We start from the raw sequence: 24,362 nt of genomic DNA, 5'->3' as shown, positions 1-24,362 counted from the left end.
AAGAAAGAGGAAAAAACATTGCATGCTAAAAACCAGAGGGAACCTTCATTCCGTTACATGTTCTTTTTCATCACCAACTGCTAAGACCTTATATCTCAATTTGTTCTGGACCTTACTATTTAAATTGTGCCTCACATGTAAATAGATTTTTGTGTGTGTTTTAATGATATGGGACCCGAGGAAAAGCATTGAAAACGTATAGAAAAAAGGCCAACTTGGTGACAATTTTCTTTTGCAAGACACAAAAAAAAAAGGGGGAAATGGCAGGAATGACTCCGAACTACACTAAATACAAGCCTACAGGTGTCAAATAAACAATAAACTACCTTCTTCTCCATCTTGTGGCAGTCCCCCCCCCCCCCACCAGATCCGTTATTTTCGGCGTAGTAACTGTGAACGCACTTTGCTCATTCGATGCACTGCACAGATGTTACGGCCTCCTGTGAACGCCCGTCTCTACTGACCTCCTCGCCCCGCTCAAATCCACGAATGGCTCTAAAAGATGATAATTCTGACAAAACGATATGTGATTACCTCTGCTAGTCACAGTCCAAATCAAAAGGAGCCAATTTCCAGCACCTGTGCCTTTTCTTTTTTTTTTTTTTCAATTGGCAGGAACCAGCTGTTGCTTCCAATTTTGCAACGATTTGCTTTTGAAAGAAAAATTAAATAAAAATGGGTTACTGATGGGGCGTTGGAGCCATGTGGTAATTCCCAACTAGTGACAGACAACAGCATGACAAAAAAAACATAAAATGGCCGAACCTTCTAAGGCACAGAAAGAAGGAGAAATGGCTTGAATGGGACAGGGAGGCTACTAAGACATGGAGGTGGAAAAGTCATAGTTAGTGATCATAGCAAATGCGTGACACACACTAACACCATGGGATCCTTTATGGGATGTTATAAACTCAGATGAGGTAGCTGGCCAGAGCGCCCGCATCCTCTTGGTTGCCGGGGCGACGGCGTTGGGCCATGCTGTGATGGCTTTTCAATCTGTGCACAGTCAGTGGATCTGAGCATTTAGCTAGTTTTATAGGAGTAAGCTTTTGTACAACATGCATCATATGTGTCCAAGACAAAATTCCCATGGAGTGGTAGAGTCTCATCAGTCAGTCAGTCAGTCAGTCAGTGTCTGTCTGTCTATTTCTCTATTTATCAATGTACTTTTTGTACCTGTGAATTTACCTATTAGGAATTAATGAAGCGTTAATAAATCAATCGGTTCATGGAGCGGTTCTAATCTTGTCTCACCTGCTGCTCTCATCATTCAGAAGGAGGTCCGGTCCTGCGATGCAGAGCTCAAGGGGGGGCGGGGTGAAACCAAACTCGGGGTCAGGTGCGGAGCGGTCAGGATTATTGATACTCGGCTGGGCGGTGCAGAGGGGGGGACAGGGGGCGAGCCTGAGGTCTGGGAAAGGCTGTGTCATTCCCGGCTGGGAGGCAGAAGGGTGAAAGGCGTGAAGTTTAAGTGGAGAGCGGACACACACGCCGTGGACCACTTGATAAACCTCTGGCGGGACATTCGACGGCTCCAGGAGCGAGGAGGCGGATCCCAGTGCTGCCGGGGTCGGTCCCGGGTCCCGGTCCTGGTCCTGCAGGGGGTCAGGTGAAGGAGAATGTGTTACATCCTCGGAACCACCTGTATGAACCTCTGCCATCAGGAAGAAGACTAAAGCTCCCTTCCTTTCCAAACTAGGAGAGACCTTAACATTTTTGTGCCAACATCTAGAAAAAACATCTTGGGACTCAAACAGCATTGACAGGTGAAGAGCTGTTATAATAATAATAATGATAATAATAATAACTTTATTTATATAGCACCTTTCAAAACAAAGTTTATAAAGTGCTTTGACAGTTAAAGCAGAATTTAAGCAGAATCTATCCCCCCGTATCCCAGATGGTGTGTTTACTGTTGTGTTTTCAGACTGGAGAATTTGGATAGTCTGTTCTCTGAGGTGTTTCTGCAACTGTGGAAGGTTGTTGTGACCGTACCTGGATTTGGTCTAGTTCATCTCTGGCCTGATCTGGTCCTGACGGGTGAAACTGTTGAACACATCTGGTGGTTTCCTGGCTCATCCCAGGGGAACCTCGTGTGTCCGATTCTCCCCGTAGAGCAGATTTATCTGGCGGCTCTGTCAGGTTTTCTCGGCCCTCCTCGGAGCATGGAGACTCCTGCCCAGGAGGATTTGGGCAGAGGTGAGGAAAGGGTGTGGATGGAGGCTGTGTGCGGTCAGGATCCAGCGGAGGTGAAGCTCTCTCTCCTCCGCCAGGTAGGAAGGTCTGAGGCGGAGCGGGCAGCAGTGAATCCATCACTCGTAACTGTCAGAAGAGAGAAACTGAGCCTGCAGGGTTCACTGACCCACCTGCTAATATCATTACTACCTTATTAACACCAAATATAACGTTAGTGGTAGTTAATGAAATGAAAGAGCTCAATTAATGTTAAATCAATTAAGTAAAAACATATGATAAAAGGGTAATTACAGCACTCTAAAATGGGTTTTTACATTGTCAAGTAAATTTTCATTTAGTGTAATCTTCCAGCTCTGCTATTAAAACTTAAATTTGAGTTTAGAATGAGGGTTCATTTTACCCCACCATCTCCTCTGCTGTCTGAAACGAACATTTCCAACTGACTAGTTGAACCTTTGCTCTGTCTTCATTCTTGCTGTTTCAGTATTTCAGTGTCAGATAAAACTGCAGATAAAATCTTTACAAAGAACTTTTCACTGTCTGGACCCCTGCAAGATGGTAAATGAAAGCTGTGCAATAGCTAATACTCTGCAACGCGGTCAAAGTGCACAACTTATTAGCTTAATTGATTATTAAGCTGACAGCTATGCGATAAAAAAAAAACTTCAAAGCAAACAATGACAATATAGGCAGTGAAAACACATTTCAGGTCGATCAAATACGTCGATCAAATTAGGCTGCTTACCTTTGTTATGAGAGTTTATCAGTTAGCGCGTTAGACAAAACTGTTAAAATATCTTCACGGTCAGCTATATTTAAAAAAATAAACCACTCTCATTTTGTTTTCTTCCAACTGGAAATTCTGATAACTGCGTGTAAACATTCCAGACGTCAACGTTTGGCTGAAACTAAATCTGTAGCCTATTAACTAACGCTGCAAAAACAACCAACAACTTATTCTAATGCTGCGCTCAATGATCAGTGAAGGCCAAACCTTTTCATATCAAGGACTCCGAAATAATAGATATCTCATTAGACCACGGACCCACATTTAAAACGATTGTGATGTGTCCAATAATGTCGAAACCCATCTGATAAGATTTTTGTTGTTGGTTATGATTTAGCATGTAGGCTAATTATGCTCAGTATGTGGGACAACAAAGCTGTGACGCTGTGATTTAAAGTCATATTTGTAGGCTATATATTTTTTTGTTTTCGAGGAACTTGATATTTATAAAACAGACAGGCCTATACGATAAATATTTAATAATAGAAAGACAGTAACCCCAAGAGGGAACTTTTAAAGGAACTCTCGGATATAAAATATTGATGAGAGAAAGCTACTGCCCTAACAGGTCTTGTAAGGTCAGAGAAGTGCACTTAAAAACAATATCTACCCCACAAATAGGCTACATTTAGGTTACTTCTACAGTTAACAAATATAGATGCACTGTAACCTGGAGCTGTCTTTGTGTTGCCTATTTTAGAAATGTAATACAGTTGTACAGTTTCCCATTATAGGCTGCATTTACAATGTAGGCTATATAAAATGTAACTTTACTTAGCCTATGTAATATTGATAAAAGGTTAGATTATACCTATTATCAATGTAATGACACCAGTGGGTCACTTTTATATACATATGTAGCTAAATTCCTTATAAAGATACCCTGATTTAAAACTTTCCTTTATGAATTTACCTCCTCTCTGGACTTTTTAGAACTACATTCTAATAGGAAAAGTGTCTGTATGCTTAAATTATAACAAAAACATTTTCAATGTGGTGTAAAATGTTAGGATGTTGTGATCTTATTTTGTATTTTTGCGTTCCAGTGCTTGTTTTACCCTGATTGTTTGTAACATGCGTTGTTAATAAAGATTTGTTTAATAAACAAAAGCCAACATTTTCCTATTCTAGTATTCTTTAAAGAGTGAAACTAAATCCTTAACTTTGCTGGAGACCCACTGGAATCCCCTAAAGGACCCGTGCACGCTCTCGGTTCCACTGATCTAGTCGGTCTGCGTGGGGAAAACACCATTTCCCAGGGTGCTGTGCGCCACAAACAGTGTAGCGGATATCCGCCCTGCTGTCCGACTCCGACGAAGAAGAAGAAACTTCGCTGCACGTGGAATTGAGCAGGAACACAACGCATAACTTAACTCGGGGTTTAATTTCTACCCCAAAATATAAAGCGACTTGCGTGATTTAATTTTTAGTCGTCGAAGCTTTTTTTTAGAGAAGGTCTTCGTCAAAATGTTTCTACAGTTTTACCTGAATGAGAGCGGAGACAGAGTCTACACTCTGAAGGTATGTTTACCACCTCCATATGGACTTTAGCTAGCAAACAGTAAACTCTGTTAGCATAATCTTACAGGACTTTGACGTACTAATTCATTAAAATAATGCCACTATACGTAATTGAATTGAATTAATGAATGAATCAGCATTCCTCGACGCTTGCTTTAACAGTAAAACTGGAGCCAGTGTGTGAAATTAACAAGGAGCTTCAGACAAAATAACCCATCCAAAGTTATTGTATTGTATTAGATTAAAAACTTTATTATCCACAAGTCAAAAATGTGCCTTTGGTTAGCCGTGGTATATACAATGTAACAGACATCTAGCCTACACATATCACACATAAGACATAAAACATCAACACAACATCAACAGAGCAACAATTATTGGATGAAATTCACATAATTTGGATAAAATCTTGAGTAGGGCTGGGCGATATGGACAAAATCAAATATCACGATATTTTTGACCAAATACCTCGATATCGATATTGCAAGGGGTATTGTAGGGATGACTATTGGTGCTTTCACAAAATATTTACACAATGAGATTTTTGATAAATAATCATCAGTAATGTGTATATAATGACTAAGTGGGTAAAGGCAAATAATAGAACAGCTAGAACAGTCTGGTAAGTTCAGAAAATTGCATCACTTTACTGTAATGCAGCCTTTAAAACCAGGAAAAGACAACACTTATGCCTATGCCATATCACGATATCCAAAATCTAAAGATATCTAGTCTCATATCACGATATTGATATATTGCCCAGCCCTAATCTTGAGCTCCTGCTTCAAACATATAGGACTGTTGCTCATATAAAACAGGCAGTGGAATTTGTACACCCACATAATGTTGTGGTTCATTTTTGTCACACATACATTTCATATACATGCATACAAATACATACATTTATCATATTGCTGTCTAAATTGATGATAACAAGCACATTTTATGTAACAGCTCTGACAAAATGAGGTTAGGTTGGCATATTATTTGAAAAATTCAGTTTTGTTTTGACATCACACCTCAACATTACCGTTGGGTTCAATGGGATGAACATGAATTTGATTATTTAGCGTGTGATTTTGCATATGTGAGTCATATCGTGATGTAGGCCTATATATTGATACAGAAAAAAAATCCATATTGTGATATTGATTTCAACCATATCGCCCAGCCCTATGTTTAAATACCCTCCATTAGCTAGATTATGATTTATATTCAAATTTTTTGACTGTATGCTATTGCTGTTTGCTTATGCAAAGTCACAATTTCCACACAGGGAAATTAAAAGGCCTTGCAGCAGAAAAGGTTCCTCCCCTGATTATTACATCCTCAGCCATCATTTAAATGTATTGATCCTTTTTTCATCAACAGAAGGTGGATCCAGCGGGCCAGCCCACCAGCTCGGCCCACCCGGCCCGCTTCTCCCCAGATGACAAGTTCTCCCGGCACAGGGTGACCGTGAAGAAACGCTTCGGCCTGCTGCTCACCCAGCAGCCCAGACCCGTCCTGTAAAGGAACAGAGGAGGAGGAAGAGGCGGGAGGGATGGAGAGACAGGAGAAGAAGAAGAAGGAGAGATGGAGACATAAGGGCGAAGGGGTGAATTGGACTCGAGATCCCACGCAGCTTGTAAAAGTGCAGCCGGGAGTGTAGCTCGATTTGATTCGGCTCCACTCGACCCTTGACCTCGGTTTCGCTCTTACACCCCTGGCCCAAACCTATGGGACTGTTCATACTTTGAATACCAGCTGTCATTCGCTTGGATTATCATATTTACTCTCCAGGGATGGGAGATTCCTTTGTTTTCATGTGATTTGTTGACATTTAATTGAGGCTATTGCTATGTTTTAGTGTCTATGTGTTAAATATCCAAATGTTAGGATGGTGGTTTTTAGTTGATGGTCTGTATATAAAAGTACACATTCTAAACTTGACAAAAGTGCTGTAGATGTGATGCTGCTTATACTGTACCGTTATGTAATCATTTTTAATTTGGCTTTTGTAGGTTGTAACCATTTGAACTTTTGTTTTATATGTGAAGAATAAAGTGTAAAATTGAAACGGAACACCTTTGGAACGTTTTTTATATTGATCGCAGTCTTTCGACTCAGATTCCTGAAATTCCTAGCAGCTTGACCGTATCATTCGGCAGTACGCATGCGCGAGACGTTAAAAATGACGGCAAGCAAAACGGGTCATGCTTAGCGCGGCCGCTCGTTTTTGTTGTGTTGGACAAAGTGCCGAGAAGAATTGGGAGAGGAGCCAAATCTTCCCAGATGTAACTGGAACCAGCCATATGGTTAAAGCGTTTTTTTTTTACGATACGTGACACCAGGTATGTGCTTTTTTATGACTAACGTTATGCGACGGAGGTTTGCACCGGACATATGTCGCTGTCAGTGAGCGAGAGCTCCGCGGAGTTGTCACATTTTATCAGCGGCATGGCTAGCTAGCGGCTAATGTTAGCTTGAGCTAGCTAACTCACTGTACCGACTGTAAATGCAGTGAACAGGGAGTACTAGCCAACGAACGACCACCTTACCCGATACAACTCCCTGTACCATTACCGAGATGATGGCTCAGTACCTGTTGACATGCTATTCCCAATATTATCACGCGTAATTTTAATGAAATTGCCAACTTTGGTAATGAGATAGGCTCCACTCCCAGTTATCCCAATCAACTGCGCGCCTGTGTAATTTTAGCTGGTTTGAATTTTGTTTACCGACGGCGCACAGACTGAGCAGCTGCAGACAGATGCCGCATTCCTTTGTCATGAACATATAATTTCTGCCCAAACAACATATGGTCATGTCTCCGCTATAACGCCTGTTCTGTTGAATTGATATGTGTTTGCTGACCGGTTCGAGCCAGAATTATTATGGCTAGCTTAATTGGCTTACGATGGCAGGTATGTGGCGGTTAGCATGCAAGCCCAAGCATCCCCATTAACCGGGTTAACCTTAGCTTGCTGATTGGGTTTAGACAATATTTATCTTAACGTGGATTAACGCGGGGCTCGGGTGTCCGCTGGGTTATATATCCTTGTCACTGGATCACACTGATTAACAGTTGCAGTAGCCCATGGCAGAGACTGACAGCTAGACAGGTAACTTAGCAACGGTGTCACCAAATGTTCAGTAAATGGGCATAAGGTGCCTGCTTTTATTCTTTCGTTTGCGTCAAATTGTAGTTTCATTCGTTTTAACAGGTGTAGATTATTCATACGCCGCTAAGAAATAACGCCAAACGTAGCTGGAAGTTTGTGAGAACAGACGCACCCCTCTTTTCCCAGGAAATCACACTAAATGTTTTTTTCAAGTTGAACATGAAAGACGAGTATTGCAGCACTCCCAGCTTTGCGAAACCCATCTACCCCACCTCGCCGTTCCCCCTGCTGTCCATCTCTGTCGAGGCAGCGCTGTAACAGGGAAAAGTGCGGCGCCTCCGCATGTGGAGTGAGAGCGAGCAGCCAGCAGCTACTGGCCCAACCGGTTGGAACCGCTCTCCTATAATAATTAAATTATGAACCGTACTAAAGAAACAACCCAACTCCATCCACCCCGGGGTTTTCCCAGGGGGAGAGAGGAACTGCACTGTTGACTTTGCACCTCCAAGGCACAGATCCATATAGGTTCATACTGGTTACTGTTTTACACCTTTTCCAATAATAACATAGAGAGAACCCTCAGTTTTTCTGCAAGGATGCACTTGAGTGGTTAATCTCACTGGTTTGCCCCGGAAAGTGGGTGAAAAAATGAATGAACAAAGGATGATTGAGGAGTAGGACGTTTTTCAAACCCCCCTGCTTTGACTCTGAAGATTATGTTTTCTTGGGTGCATGAATTTATGTTTAAGACCATATGGGACTAGAGTGGTAGAACTGTGTTAAACTGATTATCCTAACAGCTAAACACATGACAGAAATGCTGCATGGCAATTATGACTCTGTGTACAGTATGGTGAAATTTGAACTTGCTTTTACTTTCTTTTTCTTCTCTCTCACTCCCTTCTGTCCTCATCCCCATGCCTTGTTTGGGTGCCGTTACAGTAGACAGACATTTTCATCTCCAAGGTGCATATCAGACTCAGAATAAATCTGACTTTTGTTTACTTGAAAAGAGGGCAGAGAGAAAAGACACCCTACATGACCACTATCCTAAGCCATAGTCGTATTAAGACACATGTAGAAAAGACACCTAAGCGCATGAAGATTATCTTGATGTTATCTTGTCGATTCACATGAAGGCAGTGAAAGATTTCGCTTGAACTTACAAGGAGAGACTTAGCCATTACACTGACACATATTATCTGTAGTCTCATATCTACGTGTACTTATCACGTCTGATTTCGTTTACAGCAATCCCACAAGGAACAACCCACTACCCATTCACAGCAAAGGGCTCAGTTATGTGCAGGTGTCACATGTAAAAACCACAGGCATATTTGGCAGCATCAGAAAGATCTCTGACACACGCAGAGAGACGCAGGCAGAGGCTTATCGCCGAGTTTCGTTCACATGCCTGGCGGCGCACAACCGGCTTGCTTCAATGGAGAAGTGCAGCTGCAAGGGAGAAGATTCTAGAGGCCGCCATCACCTCAGTGTCACCTGGGAGAAAGCCTAGCCTAGTCTAGCTCAGCTCAGCACAGCCCCGCCCCGCTAGCCCGCCCGTGACCGCCCCAACCCCGCCCCCCCTCTTCTCCCACATCCCGCACAGCCTCCTCCTCCTCCTCCTCCTCCACCCACTGCTCCCTCCCTCCCCTACTTTTCCAAGTGAGTTGCCATGGCGTCGGTGCGGTTCACGGTGACGCCCACCAAGGCGGAGGACCTCCCGGGGCTGTCCGACACCTCGCCCGACATCAGCTCCCGCTCCAGCGGCCGCGTACGCTTCGGCTCCAGGGAGAGCGTCAGCGAGGGGTCGGTGGGCGTGACGACCACCGGCACGGGGGGAGGAGGAGGGGCCGAGACGCCGGACCGCAGCAACACGGAGCAAGGTGAGTAATGGAGTTGTTGTCGTCTGGTTTGAATGTGGAGAACACACACACAGACACACACAGTAGGTTGTTGTTCTTTGGTGTAACACCTGTCATATTGGCCTAAATCACAAAGAGGGACCCATCCTCCCTTGAGACCTCATAGATTCGCCCTATTTGCCCAAATCCAGTCTTGGTGTCAGGGTTGGTCACCTCTCCGCCCACAGAAAGTGACGAATCCAAACTTCAGAGCGAAATCCAAACTGTCTCCTAAGCAGCAGTGAGCAGCGCTCCGTCCAGACAAAGCTGGACTCACCAACGTTAGATCTTCTCCTCTCTCGTCTCTTTGGTTTCCTTTGGTATAAAGCATCACAGACCGGCCGGTTGGTGAAAATGAGCGAGGTGTGTGACGTTTACTGACCTCACTGCAGAGGATTTCTGGGTGTTTAAGGTCAAATTTTCCAAACAGTTACCTCTCGCTGCCGTTTGGAGCCTCCAACGTACAAAGTTGCCTGTAGAGCAGCATTTTGGTTCAAACACAGGTAACACACAGAAATACACAAACACACACACACACATACTGTAATGAAATCAGTCACTCACTCATGCGTGCCATGTACAAGTACAGGCAGCACACTCTCTGACTCTGAGCTGGAGCAACCGGCTCTGGCTCAGAGTGTTCTGGTCAGTCAAGCATATTCTCTTCCCTTTATGTTTGACCATCTGCATTCCCGTGGATTCACCAAGGCAGGACGGGTCCAAGAGCCTATGCTGATGCCTAGACGACGGGTGTGACACATCAAATTAAAGCCAGAAGACCCACACAAGAAATACCCAGCACTAAACCTGCTGGCAAAGAGAAGATATTTAGGCTCAGATTAGGCATCCCCAAAATCTTTTACGAGAGCTAAAAAGAGAGGTCTTAGTTTTAGGTTGTTGCTCACGCATGTTTGAAATGATAGAATGTCTTTTAAATTGGTTTTATGAGTCCTGGGGTCGTTAAAACTTGGCCAGCACTTGGAGCAGTGTCTCCCAAACCGGAATGCACCTGCAGGGGGTCCTTGGGGTGCTCCCAGGGTGTCCCCAGCAACATGAGGAGTAGTCTAATTTTTTCACCATTGTTTCGCTCACTGACTGGACAAACGGGCACAATGAGAGACCGTGTGGCTATTTTGATCACAGCGTGTAGGTTCCACTCCCCCTCCGCTGTTGTTGTCACCCACCTACAGCGCAGACAGTGATTCAGTTCTTTGTTTAATCATAGCTGGCAACAAAAAGCTGCTCAGATGCAGTTCCTTTGGACTCAGTCTGAAGAAATGTGGATGTGTCGTCTAATGTGTGTCTGTTTGGACATGAAAACGTTTGGGGATCCCCAAGGGTGGAAGTAACTGATTACATTTATCACGTTACTGTAATTGAGTAGCCTTTCTGTGTATCTACACTTATTTATGTGGTTTTTAAAGTCAGTAATTTTACTTTTACTTAAGTAGTAGTTACATTTTAAATCACATCCATAACAGAGGACAGATTTTCTGGCTCTTCATCAGCATCAGAAACTGGACCAACGTGAATTGACAAATTGTGGAGCGATTCACAGTGAGAAGAATAATCTGGCTTTACTTTGTTTGTGCATTTTATTGTGTAATTTCCAAATTTTCCAATTAAAAGTATCTAGTTTGAACTCTCTCTTTGTCCTCTCTTCCTTTTAGAATCACATGGGAAAGATCACAGCTAACAACATTCTGTTTTCTAAAAAGTAACTCAGTAACTTTTACTCTGAGTACATTTTAAATGAGCTACTTTTTACTTTTACTTAAATCGATGTTAACACCAGTACTTTTACTTCTACTTACGTAAAATATCAGCAAAGTAACAATACTTGTACTTGAGTAGGGCATTCTAGTACTCTTTCCATCACTGGGGATCCCTGACCAAGAGGCTCATATAAAGACTTTGAATGCGAGTGAGAAAATGGAAAAACAAAACAAGCTGTTTTTCATCTGACTGCGGCGACTTTAGCGATCCACATGTGGAACGCGGTTAATTCACTCTCCGAAAGGATGTAGGAAGAGCCGCGCTGATTCACAGGCTCAGCGAGGGGGACTGACAGAGATATAACTGTATTAGTTGCACTGATCCACTTAAGCAATTGCATAGTAGTAAGGATGCCCCGTGTTTTTTTGTTAACAGGCTTCCATAAATAGAAATCTAGCTGGATAATCCGATTGGGTTTTGATCAGGCTGGGTGATGCCGCGGTTATTTATACAGGGAGAGGAAGAGGGAGACGGATGGAGACACATGCACACACAACAACTGCACAGCATGTCTCTCTATCTGTTGAGCTATCCATCTGTCTCTCTCTCCATCTCTCTCTCTATCTGTCACTCGCTCTTTCAAAAAAAAAAAATTATATCACAGCAATTGTCTCCCTCCGCCGACAAGATAGAATCCTGTCGTTTGAGTGAATGAGTCAAGAGCCAGAGAGGCGCTGGAGAGGAAAGGAGGCAGGAGGAGTGGAGCGTTATTTTCAGAAAGGTCAAATGCATTCGGGGGCTGTTATTTTTGATGCTGCCTTCGCCAATAAAGTTAGCCAGTTGAATTGGATGTGCTCACAGCAGGCGCAGCTCGCACACACACACACACACACACACACACGCTCATCTGGATCCAGCAGCTTTCCGCTCCACTGGACACACACACGCACACACACACACCGATAACACTCACACACACATAGAAAAATATCACATTCATGCATGTTAGTCTCTGGTGGAGGACTCTCCTGGGGAACACACACACACACACACACACACACACACACACAAACAAACAAACAAACGCACAGCTGCAGTGTCCTGTGCGAAGTGGAGTGTGAATTGTGTAGTTGAACAGCTGAGGCATTGGCAGAGGAAAAGAGGGTTATTTCTTCTGCAGTAACATTTGTATGGGTAATTTGGGACAGTTGCTTTCTTTTTTGAGGTTATTTTTTATAGTCCAGGAGGTGAAATGAACATGAATCATTCAATTTTGCCTAAAAGCAGCAAAAAATTGGTACATTTGCACAGTTCAGTGCCCATTTTCAGAATTGGAGCCATCGCAGAAATGTTTGGCCATGGTGGACATTTGTCTTTCTGCCATTACCAGAAAAATGTTTTCCTGTATAGCTGTTGAACTGACAATAATAGGATATGTGTAAACGTTACATATCTGTTGCATATATCTGTTACATCTTTACATACATATGTACGTAAAATTGTATGTATACCAATTGCGATTTAATGTGTGCATGATTGGTTTTGTTTTTAACCATATTTTTAGCTTTTTCTGTTGTGGCTGCAACGTTCGTACTTGAGTTAAGTGGCAGTCAGGTGGATCAGTCATTGTTAGAAACAGCCGATCAGGAAGCCGTCCGGTCAGTCAATCAGTCAGGCGGAGTAGAGAGAGACGGTCTGTGAGGTTTACAAGTGTCAACACCCAGATGACGTTTTATCATTATCACTCTGTCTGCGAGTCCTGGCTGTCCAGCTCAACTGGTTGGATGGTAAACATACCAAGGGAGTCCCCACAGGTGTGTGTGTGTGTGTGTGTGTGTGTACATGCATGGACTTGTGCTTGTGTTTTAGCAATGTGTGATACTTTAATACTATCAAAACCCTCACTAAACCTGCGGTAAATCAAGATTTTATCCAACACGCTTTTATTCATTGTTTAGTATGTAAAACAAGCTGTAACTCTTATTTTGAAAAGTGCTTTATGAATGAAGTTTTGTAAGCAGTAATGGGGCACATATAGAAAACGGTGTACATATAAAAGAAGCACCAATCTAAATTTCTGAAGAATTGCTGGTTAGCTTGTCAGTTTTTTTTTCCTTTCCCTCTCAGCCTCTTGCTCCAGCCACTGAATATTAACCAGAGAGAGGCTTGTTTTCTGTTTTCTTTGGTGTGGTGTCAGTTTCACACTTGCACTCGCGATCCTTGGCCTGGTAAACAGGATGGCAAATCACACACCCACCAGCCAAATGCTGCTGTGCGTGTTTTCCCCCCCCCTTGGCTAGTTAGTTTGTAACCAGCCGTTGTTTTGAGGTTCTGCTCTGTTGTAAAAAATCTCATTGTCTGGTGAGATAGTGGAAGTGGCTGATGAATTTTGGGATTTACCAGCTGGTGTAGGCTGTAGACAGAAAAAATTGTGTTTCTTTTCTGGACTGTGAGGTGTGTACAGTGTAGAAATCAAGACCGCCTGCCTCATTGTTACTTGTGATAGTTTATTATGTACAACTATGACTTTTGATAAGGGAAGGGAAAAGAAGGGGGAAAGGAAGAAAAGAAAGGAAGGGGAAAAAGAAAAGAAAACCTGAGGAGTTACTGCTGGCACTGTATTTATATCTGCCAAAAATGTTTTTCCTTCCTTTCCTTGTTGTGATAGTTTATTATATACAGCCATCACTTTTGATGAGGGAAGTGAAAAGAAGAAGGGAAGAGCAAAAGGGAAAAGGAAGAAAAGGGTGAGGGAGGAAAGGAAGGTGACAAAAGAAAAGAAAAACCTGAGTAATTACTCCTGGCACTGTATTTACATCTGCCTACAACTGTTTAATAAAAAAAAATGAAAAGAAAGATAGACCCTCAGAAGGCCGTTTAAACTGTGACAGGTGTTCCACATCTTTACAAAATGTGGCACAGAGGGAAATTTGTGTTTGTTTGTATGCAAACCTGAAGTAAATTCCTGAACTTTGTAATTAAAGACAAGAAAACACATCTAGTCCTGCTTGCAGTGGTGGAAGAAGTACTGAGATCTTTTACTTAAGTAAAAGTTGCAATACAACAATGTAAAGATACTCCATTACAAGTAAAAGTCCGCAATTCAAAATCTTACTTAAGTAAAAGTACATAAGTATTGGCAGCAAAATGTACTTAGAGTATCAAAGTAAACGTACTCATTAAGCAAACTGTCCCCATTTAGAGAGTTATATTTTTCATAAATTATTGGAATATTAATACCGATTTATTGACATACATGTACATGTATTTTAAAGTTGTCAACGTGAAGCTAATCTTAACAATTTAGCTATACTTTTTGGTAGTCTAATCTATAACAATGCTATTTTATAGTTATTTTATAAAGATGATCAAATGTTTTAAATATAAAATATTGATCTGAAAAGTAAATAGTAACTATAGCTGTGAAATAAATGTAATGGAGTAAAAAGTACAATATTTCCCTCTAAAGTGTAGTGGAGTAGTACAAAGTAGCATAAAATGGAAACACTCAAGTAAAGTACAAGTACCTCAAAATTGTACTTATGTACAGTACTTGAGTAAATGTACTTAGTTACTTTCCACCACTGCCTGCTTGCTCAGAGGAAAATCGTGTGAGTCTCTCTCAGCTTTCAAAGAAGAATCGTGACACAAAGTTGCAGCATGGTGACCGCTGTGCGTGTTCGCAGCGTAATCGTTTTGTCGACCAGTGATGTGTGGCTCCTTTTAACTTCTGTGAAGTGTCACATCAAGGATGTAAGAGTGTATGCGTGTGACACTGCTGTGACACTACTGTGACACTGCATGCGTCTGTTTGCAAGAGAGTGTGTGTGTGTGTGTGTGTGTGTGTGTGTGTGTGTCGCTGGCGGAGCAGGGAGGGAAGTGAGATTGCTGACTCAGGTGGCGGTGATGCAGTGGTGCGTGCTGACTTAGGCGGAACTGAACCGGCGACATGGTGGCCGACGCATCAAAGTGTGTGTGTGTGTTAGTGAGAGAGAGAGAGTGAGAGTGTTGGGAGTGAATCTGAGAGCAGCTTTGACTCATCAGGCTGTGGCGGTGACAGAGATGAAAATGGCCGCCGCTGGGGCCGGTCGCAGGAAAGATGGGGGGGCCTGCAGGGCTGGCTGCTGTGTCACTGTGTCCTCCCTCCTTTTGTTCCTCGTTTAGTCTGTCGTTACATTTTCACGTTTAGCTCTCTCCTTATTCACTCTGTCTGTTTCTTGTCACTCTCTTCCTCTCTCTCTCTTTCTCTTTCTGTCTCTCTCTCTCCTGACACATGCACACATCCACAAACACTTGACTGTTCAGATGTTAACCTGTATGTATCGGGGGTTGGGGTCAATTCATGAATGAACTCATCAATTCCAATTCAACTGGAAGGAATTGGAATTGATATTTGAAAAAAAAACCCTACAGAAAACAGAATTGGAATTGAATTGGAATTTCAGGAAGTTGAATTGAATTCAGTGGAATTATGTGAAATTCCGTGACAGCAGGGGCTCCATGGATGGTATTGTCGTTCGGTCGGTCGCTCTGCTCACTGCTTTATGGGTCAGGTGGCCTGCAGACTCTCAAACGGGAGCCCCCAGAGTTTGATTCCCCGCAGAGACGCTCAAAACGTTACAGGGACCCTCCAGGTGTTATTTGATGCAGAACATGTAATCGTAAATCCACACAGTACTCTTGACTTTTGCGAACGCGGTAATTCACTCTCCAAAAGGATGGCACTGATCCACTTAAGCAATTGCATAGTAGTAAGGATTCCCCGTGTTCTTTGTTAACATCCATGATTGAGTGTATTTTGATTTGTTTAACTGTCTTCTATTTTGTATTTGATTCATGTTTGATTTACAATGTTCAGCGAGTCAACACAAACTCTCTTAGAAGTGGAATTTGAATTCGATTCTGTTTCCTGACATTCCAATTCAATTAACATTCTGTTTTCTTAGAACTGGGTGACATTTACATTCCAATTCCAGCTCCAGGAAGCTCAATTCAGTTCATGAATGTATTTATATCAGTCATGCCATGAAGCATCAATAATACTTAACCTGTGTGTCTCTTTCTCTCTCTCTCCCTCTCTCTCTCTCTCTCTCTCTCTCTCTCTCTCCCCCCCCCATCATCTCTTTCTTTCTTTCTTTCTTTCTTTCTCTCTAGGTGATGGGAATTCCAAGATCTCCAGTGTCTACATCAACAACACTCACGGTGTGGACGACGATGACTTCTACGACAGAAACCTGGCCTTATTTGAGGTTCGAGTCTCCATCGGTCATCGAAAGAACCGTTACTTTACATACAGCGTACTATATTCTCACATTATAAATACTCTTACATACTGACTTATGTATAATTAGAGTATTTTGTGTTGGAGGCATATTCAGGGTTGGAAGTTAGCGCTCTTTGTCTTGCGGCTCATCCATCCTTCTCTCCTTTCCTCTCTCGCTCTCTCCTTTCTTTCTATCTATCCCTTACTCCCTCCATTAACTCCCTCCCCTTCTCTTACATCCTCTTATCTTCCCTCCTGTTCCCTCATTGTCTTCCTCCCTCTTTCTCTCTCCTCCTTTCCTCCCTCCCTCCCTTTCTTTCTATCCCTTACTCTCCCTATTTCTTCCCTTCCCTCCTTGTCTTCCTCCCACTTTCTCTCTCCTCTCCTTCTCTCCTGTCCTTCGTCCCCATCCTTCCCTCCTTCCCCTCCTCCCACCCTTCTCCTCCCTCTATTCCCGCCATCTTCATCCCCCAGGAGGAGATGGACACTCGGCCGAAGGTGTCCTCTCTGCTCAACCGTCTGGCCAACTACACCAACCTGACCCAGGGGGCCAAGGAGCACGAGGAGGCCGAGAGCATCGGGGAGAAGAGGAAAACCAGCAAGGTATACAAGACTCACGCAACCCTGTGTGCCTAACCAACCTTTTCATTGATAGATCAAACTTTAAACTTTCAAACCCATAAGGGAGATTTGCTTTGCAGACAGTGTTTGCAGTAAAAAAACAAATTCAAAAAAAGGTAAAACCAGTAAGTAAAAACAATGAAAAGGCACAATAAAACACATAACAAACAGAGGTGCACTGATAGTAGCTGTAGTATTAGAATCGATGTTGATCCAGCTCCCAAGTACTCGTATTCGATTCGGCAAATAAAGCTGTCCTGATACCGATACTTTAATGAGCTGCCCTTTGGCACAATAAGATATGTCTCTGGCGAGAGGAAAAATGTCTGCAGCGTGGAGAAACTTTGATCTCAGTGAAACAAAGTGCCAGCGGTGCCAAACTGAGGTGTCTGACAGTGTTGACAGAGCAGGAGAGGTGAAGCAGCTCCCACAAACCATCCAGAGACAATTGGAATACTGACAGTTGGATTTTGCCTTCAAACTAAAAACGTAAAGTTTGCCACTGTCTCTTTTGGAAAAATAATAAGTAATGTTGCTATACATACTGTATATGGTGTAAACACTCAGTTACACTACAAAAATGTTCTGGGGGGGGGGGTTTGTGGTTTAAAACGTCTCTACCCGGCGGTCCTCGACATGAAAAACGTTGGGAACCCCTTTCCCAGGGTGCACACATACAAGCATGCACCGTGTCCCCCAGACATATGTCTCTATTGAGTGGAGAGGACTCTGAAACAGCATTTAGACCAAGTGACTCTAAAAAATCTCTATTGAAGCCAGTAGATATGAGATCCTTTTAGGCTGCCTGAAGTGGGGCAATCCACCCCGTCATTTCAATAATAGAACAGACAGTCGTCTACATACATTAACACAAAGGGTTATTTTCTGTGTGATCGTCAAGTGAGATATTATCCGTGAAATCACAAACACTTCGGTTCCCGTCTTTGTACCTACATGGGACTATGATCCACATATGAATGATCTGAAATGTTGACCAACACTGTTTGAGAATGTAAAATGTATGTATTTAGATAAATTGGTTGACTGTTTATTGTTGTATTTACTAATTTAATGACACATCAATTGTATATTTATTGTTCATTGACAGTTTGATTACTGTCATTTGAACTTGTTAACTTTGGCAATAAGTACTTTCGTGTTTCATGCCAATAAAGCACCTTGAATTGAATTGAATTGAATTGTGTTAGGATAAAAACAGGGAAGACACCAGAAAAATGACTATTAGCATATTCTTAGCAAATATTGTCATTATCACACATACATATACTTCAGATAAGTCTCTCTGGCAGTGCCATTTTGTTCTGTTGCCCTCTTGACTCTTGCCTCTGCAAGTGAAAGTACAGTAGGACTTGACCCTGATCTGCACCCAAATCCTGGCTGATAAGGAGCCGGTTGACCTAGATTAGACAGACTGTCGTAGTGGCTCAGAAACATTCTCCCTTTTCCAATTTCCACCCTGTCCTGCAGCACTTCAGAGCGGACGATGGGTAGAGTATGAGTTCAGCCAAAACACTGCTTATTAAACTTCCCTTTTGGCAACACAGCATGTTCAATACAAACATTCAACATAACTTTGTCCTATGGGGCTGAATAATGAATTCTCTGGCAGGCACCCAAACTATTATCTGGAAGTTGATAGTTGTTTTAAAAATCATATTTGACTGGTAAAATGAAAATAGTGCGAGTGGCAGGTGAGTTTTGAAATCCACCTGCCAGTGTTGAAGGTGATTCACTGTAAAAAAACCCAAAAACAATTATAAGTTGCTGACCATCAAATGATTGATGAAATTGATTGGTTTTTTTTCTTCCTTCGCCTGCCAGTCTCCTCAGATGGGGACGTTCATGGGCGTTTACCTGCCGTGCCTGCAGAACATCTTCGGCGTCATCCTGTTCCTCCGGTTGACCTGGGTGGTGGGAACCGCCGGCGTGCTGCAGGGCCTCTGTATCGTCTTCATGTGCTGCTGCTGTGTGAGTGTACACACACACACACACACACACACACATATACAGAGTCTCTAAAACACCCTTTGGTATCTAGTTATGTTAATGATGATGAGTATGTAACTCACAAATTAACTAACGTCACTAATTCTTAACTGTCTCAAATAACTCTCTTGCTGTTGTTCTTTCTCTTTGTCTCTCTCTTTCTCTCTCTCCCTTTCCTCTGTCTCTTTCTCTCTGTTCCATTGTCGCTCTCTCTCTTTCTCTGTCACTCTCTCTTTCTCTCTGTCTTCTCTGTCTCGCTTTCTCTCTCTCTCTCTTTCTCTCTCCCTCTCTCTGTCTCTCTCTCCCACTCTCTGTCTCTCTCTCTCCCCCTCTCTCTCTCTGTCACTCTCTCTTTCTCTGTCTGTCTGCTCTGTCTTGCTTTCTCTCTCTCTCTCCCTCTCTCTGTCACTCTCTCTCCCTCTCTCTCTCTCTCCCTTTGTCTCTCTCTCTCTCTCTCTCTCTCTCTCTCCCTCTCTCTCCCCCTCTCTCTCTGTCTCTCTCTCCCTCTCTCTCTGTCTCTCCCTCTCTCTCTCCCTCTCTCTCTCTACCCCTTTCTCTCTCTCTCCCTCTCTCTCTCTCTCTCTCTCTCTCTCTCTCTCTCTCTCTCTCTCTGTCTCTCTTTCCCCAGACGATGTTGACGGCCATATCAATGAGTGCAATTGCCACCAATGGAGTTGTACCAGGTATCCCCCCCCCCCCCCCGCTCTCTCTCTTTTCCTTCCATCCCATAGAATTGGGTTGAATAGAACTGGTGTGCCATGGTAAACTCCCTCACCACACTTAACAAGCCCACCTTAAAGTTTTGATAACATTGTCATGGAAATAAGATTTTAAGATACTTTTGAAGACTTTAAGGAGCTTTGGATGAAAGCGTCTGCCAAAAAGATGTATGTTACAGCTTTTGTTTGTTGCAGCATAGGGAATTAGAGAATTGAAAAGTACAGCAAACTGTAAACCAACACAGTGTAATCACATTAATGGGAGTTGGTCAGCTCTTAATCAAGGCCATTAATGAAATTGCCCCCATAAAAGCTGAAAAAGCAACCTCAGCATCGGGTCAAGAGGTTGCTTACAGGAAAAAGTAAATGGTTTCATGTTTGGACAATTTAAAACGATGGAAATTTTCAACACAACTGCAATTGTTTTTATTCTTTTTTTATTAATCCTTTGCCATGGTGACTCTTCTACTGTCTGACTCTCAAGCTTATTTCCACGACGATCATCAAACTTTCTATGGCAGCCATTTTGAGTGTGTCCCGCCAAGTGACCATTTTAGACGTTAATTTGAATGGGAATTCCCATTGTAATCCCAGGTCACATCCACCATCCCTCCTCCCTGCCCCCCTCTTCTCTCCCTGTCATCCAGCACACGTTTAATATTGTTAGTGATATACATGTGCAGTATGTTTTTTTCTAATGAGTGTTGTTTCTGTTTGTCCCGTCTCTCCCTCTATCTACCTCTCCCTCTCTGTCTGTACACACATCGAAAACCCAGAATATTGATCCACCATTGACTTGTATCTCTCACTGATACGCCTCTAGACGAAAAAAAAAAACCCAAATGTCAAAGTAGTGCGATGTTTCCACTAACATGTGACATTTCGATAATTGAACGTAGAGCCAAAATCCTCCGCTAACGTAGTGAATTGATTTCTAACATGTCTTGTTTGACGTACCATTCCACGCTCTTCTCTCACCTGAACGGCTTCAAGCCCTCATGCTTTCTCACCATCTAGTCTCGGATGGTAGTTGATGTGTAGATGCACTGTGGTTAACGTGTCGGTAATCCAAAGGCGCTTGGCTTCCCAAATACAGCTCAGCACTAAAAGCCGTGCTTCAGGGGCGACATTTGGAGGTGATGACGATTATTTTACTAATAATTACGACTGACAGGATTTAGTCATACTTTTATTCCTTACAGCCCACTAATTTGTCCGCGAAAAGTTGTTTTTCCTTCCGATACACGTAGGGCTGGGTGATAATTCAGTATTATATGGTTATTTTTGGGATATCGTGACACACAATTCTGCTGTCTAAATTGATGATAACAAGCAAATTTTATTTAAAAACTCTGACAAAATCAGGTATGGTAGGAATATTATGTGAAAATTTCAGTTTTGTTTGACATCACACCTAACATTACCGTTCGGTTCAATGGGATAATCGTTGATTTGATTATTTAACATGTGATTTTGTGTACGTGAGCCATATATCAAAAAAAAAAAGATTAAAATTATGATTATTGTGATATTGATTTCAGCCATATCTCCCAGCCCTAGATACACACATCTTCTTCTTGAGCTCACAACCTTCCGGTCACAAACCCCCTTCTGTAACCATTAAATTTGGTGCATTTGCCAAATGTGCAGTCCCCACCAAGGGCAATATTGCCACTCTACATTGCCCCAAACATTGCCCCTTGTCTTAGATCATGCTAGTCTCATTTACTAACAGTGAAGCAGTGATGAACTTTGATAGACGGCTTCATTGTGGAAACCAAGCGCCAAATTCTGAGCCCACAGTCTGTAGTGAATCTGTAGTTGCTGTTATGATTCCCTCCACATCCTCTGTCTTATGACTGGTTCAAATCGTATTAGCAAATTATGCTCACTGTTTGTTTTAACCTACTTGGGAGTGCCAGGTGGGTGGGGTTTGCCTCGCTGGATAGTACAGTGTGTACCAGAAAGTTAAAAACAATCAGGACGACGAATTTCAAACTCAATTTCTACTTTATTTATACTTAACTTGCACAACGCTGTCAGAGTCGACTCGACAGTAAACCCCGCCCCTCTGGTTCTCTGAGTGTAGCAAAAAACAAACGCTGAGACTTCTTTGCAGATACGATTTCACTAAGAGTCTGGTCTGTCTTCTCTCTCCAGTGTGTCACGTTTAACATTATGCTTATTTCTACAAGCATAGGATGACTTCTCTCATCAGCTGTCCCTCTTTTCTCTCTCTCTGCCTTTCTCTCTGCTCTTAACATCATAATGTCACTAACCACCCATCCCTCTCTCCCTCGCTCTCTTCATGTCTTCCCCACCTCCTTCTCTCCATCTCTTCTGTCTCTATTCTCTCTATCTCCAATCTTCCTACAAACCCCTCTCTCTCTCTCTCTCCAACCTACTTCCCGTCTCCCTCCCTCTCTTCCTCGCCATTTCCAACCCTGATGTACAACCTGCCCCCTTTCTTTCTCTTTCTCCAATCCTTTCCCCCTCTCTTTCTCTATCTCTCTTCACTCCTTCTACCCTCCGCTCTTCCCTCTTTCTCTCTCTCTCTCCCCACTCCAGCGGGAGGCTCCTACTTCATGATCAGTCGTTCGCTGGGTCCAGAGTTTGGGGGGGCGGTGGGCCTGTGTTTCTACTTGGGCACCACCTTCGCCGGGGCCATGTACATCCTGGGAGCCATCGAGATCCTTCTGGTGGGTTGTGGCTTCTTCATCGTCATCCTCACCGTGCCTCTTCCACACCTTCACCACCCTTATGTCTATCGTCACTTTCGGTAGTGTCGTCTCGCTCCAGGGTTTCCTCTGATTTGGATTTTGTCTTAGGGTGGGGAAATTTTATAGTTTCTCATCCGTCATATTTTTGCCCTCAGTTATGGTTCTACTGCAGGTTTGCAATGCTAAAAGTGTGTTTTCTTTGCATCATTTATCATAGTGAATAGATTATTTAAAAGTAGTCAAGACGCCGATGCACAGCCATTTATAACCAGGTGCTGGTTGGTCACAGGAATACTTAAAAAAAAAAAAACGTAGCTTGCGCTCTGTTTCTTCTTATTGTATTTTTCTTTCTTGTTTTGTTTGCTTTGTTTCGGCTGTCAAGTCTTCCTCAGCGTGCAAATTAAAATCGCAAACACAGGTGTATTTATAATGACATCAGCCGTAGTCATGACCATAATTGATTGCTTCAATCACATATTAATAAATCCAACAGTATCAATGTCACAATGTCAATATTGTGTTAGCTTTCTATTTATAGAAAACAAGTCAATTCAAAATCTTCATTTAAACCATTTAAAAACAAATGGGTCGCAGGAATACAAAATAGTCAATATAAAGAAATTATCCAACTGCACACTGTGAGGCTTTGCTGACAAAATACTCCCATCTTTATTTCTCTTATAGCATTTGCAAAATAGGCTTATAAAAGGAGCGAACGACGCATTTCGCTTGTTCCTTCCTCCGGTTCGTTTGAGATGTGAGTATTTAATCACAGTGTGCGGTCGGATATTTTCTTTTATATAGATTATTTAAAAGCTTTACATCAACCGTGTTTTAGAGGCTAATGTGGCCAAATAATACTGTTTTAATTTCCCATGTTCTCTAGCCGTGGTGAGAGTGCTCTTGCTCTTGCTCTTGCTCTGCTGAATGAATACAGAGGAAACACTGATGTTGTAATCATCAACATTTTGCCGGGTGCCATTATCGTTATCCCATTATCCTCCCATTATCATGTACTCGGTTATTCCTGTTGTAGCTGCAAGCACCTACAAAATGATGTGTATGTCAGTGGTTACGCAACTTGTTTCTGCTTTGCACTTTTAAATAGCATGTCGTTCCATTCATTAGCATGACTCATAAAATTGTCCATCCTTTGTCTAGTCTTTCTCTTTTCTGTTTGCACTTTGTCACTCTCTTATCTCTCTCTCCCCTCCCCCTCCTCCAGATGTACATAGCGCCCCGGGCCGCCATCTTTGTCCCGAGCGAGCCCGACGGCGAAGGGGCGGCCATGTTGAACAACATGCGGGTCTACGGCTCGATCTGCCTCCTCCTCATGTCCCTGCTGGTCTTTGTGGGCGTGAAGTACGTCAACAAGCTGGCCTCCATCTTCCTCGCCTGCGTCATCGTCTCCATCCTCTCCATCTACATCGGAGCGCTGGTCTCCGCCTTCAAACCGCCAGAGTTCCCGTAAGTGTTGGCGTGTGAGAGACACAAATGACCAAAAAATTAAAAAAAAACAAAAAAAAACAAATCCCCACCACTCTTGATGAATTGATGAAGCCTCTCAGATGAGTGGTGAAATGTTGTAAACCCTTAAATTTTAAGTACAGTGGATTTTGTTGTTGTTTTATTGGACATCTTACTACCTGGATGACTGAAATGCATCCACAGATAAAGACACAAATGTTTGTTTGTTTTTTAAAGGGAGTGTGTAGTCAACTCTCCTTAGTATTGTTTTCTTTACTGAGGCAGTAGGAAGGCTGAGAGGCACAGAGTTGAGACAGAGGAGAGAAGGTACTGC

At 42.8% G+C, this 24,362-nt stretch overlaps 2 protein-coding genes across 2 annotated transcripts in view; both read left to right on the top strand.

Moving 5' to 3' along the window:
- The first annotated feature begins 4,299 nt into the window (after positions 1–4,299).
- Positions 4,300–6,568, top strand: nop10 (NOP10 ribonucleoprotein homolog (yeast)). Its single transcript, XM_071529564.1, has 2 exons — positions 4,300–4,504; positions 5,876–6,568. Exons 1-2 carry the CDS (start codon positions 4,451–4,453, stop codon positions 6,014–6,016), a joined length of 195 nt encoding a protein of 64 aa, XP_071385665.1. The 5' UTR covers positions 4,300–4,450; the 3' UTR covers positions 6,017–6,568.
- Positions 6,569–6,734: 166 nt separating this feature from the next.
- LOC139652479 (solute carrier family 12 member 6-like) overlaps positions 6,735–24,362 on the top strand; it is a 38,433-nt gene continuing 20,805 nt past the window's right edge. Inside the window, exons 1-8 of the mRNA XM_071529568.1 lie at positions 6,735–6,837; positions 8,554–9,497; positions 16,386–16,480; positions 16,969–17,097; positions 18,958–19,104; positions 19,751–19,805; positions 22,410–22,540; positions 23,787–24,028. Coding sequence (XP_071385669.1) covers positions 9,287–9,497; positions 16,386–16,480; positions 16,969–17,097; positions 18,958–19,104; positions 19,751–19,805; positions 22,410–22,540; positions 23,787–24,028 — 1,010 coding nt within the window. The 5' untranslated portion in view covers positions 6,735–6,837; positions 8,554–9,286. The remainder of the gene's footprint in view (positions 6,838–8,553; positions 9,498–16,385; positions 16,481–16,968; positions 17,098–18,957; positions 19,105–19,750; positions 19,806–22,409; positions 22,541–23,786; positions 24,029–24,362) is intronic.

The sequence above is a fragment of the Centroberyx affinis genome, unplaced genomic scaffold (assembly GCF_046629955.1).
Source record: "Centroberyx affinis isolate AG114_WGS23_722 - 3 ecotype Tasmania unplaced genomic scaffold, CSIRO-AGI_Caff_v1 ptg001801l_1, whole genome shotgun sequence".
Lineage (NCBI taxonomy): Eukaryota > Metazoa > Chordata > Actinopteri > Beryciformes > Berycidae > Centroberyx > Centroberyx affinis.
Note: the sequence above shows the minus strand (reverse complement) of the source record. Positions and strands in the feature narration are given on the sequence as shown.

Coding starts and splice junctions, on each gene's coding strand:
- nop10 (XM_071529564.1), top strand. CDS start 4,451: ATGTTTCTACAGTTTTACCTGAATGAGAGCGGAGACAGAGTCTACACT. Junction 4,505..5,875: donor ACAGAGTCTACACTCTGAAG/GTATGTTTACCA, acceptor TTTCATCAACAG/AAGGTGGATCCAGCGGGCCA.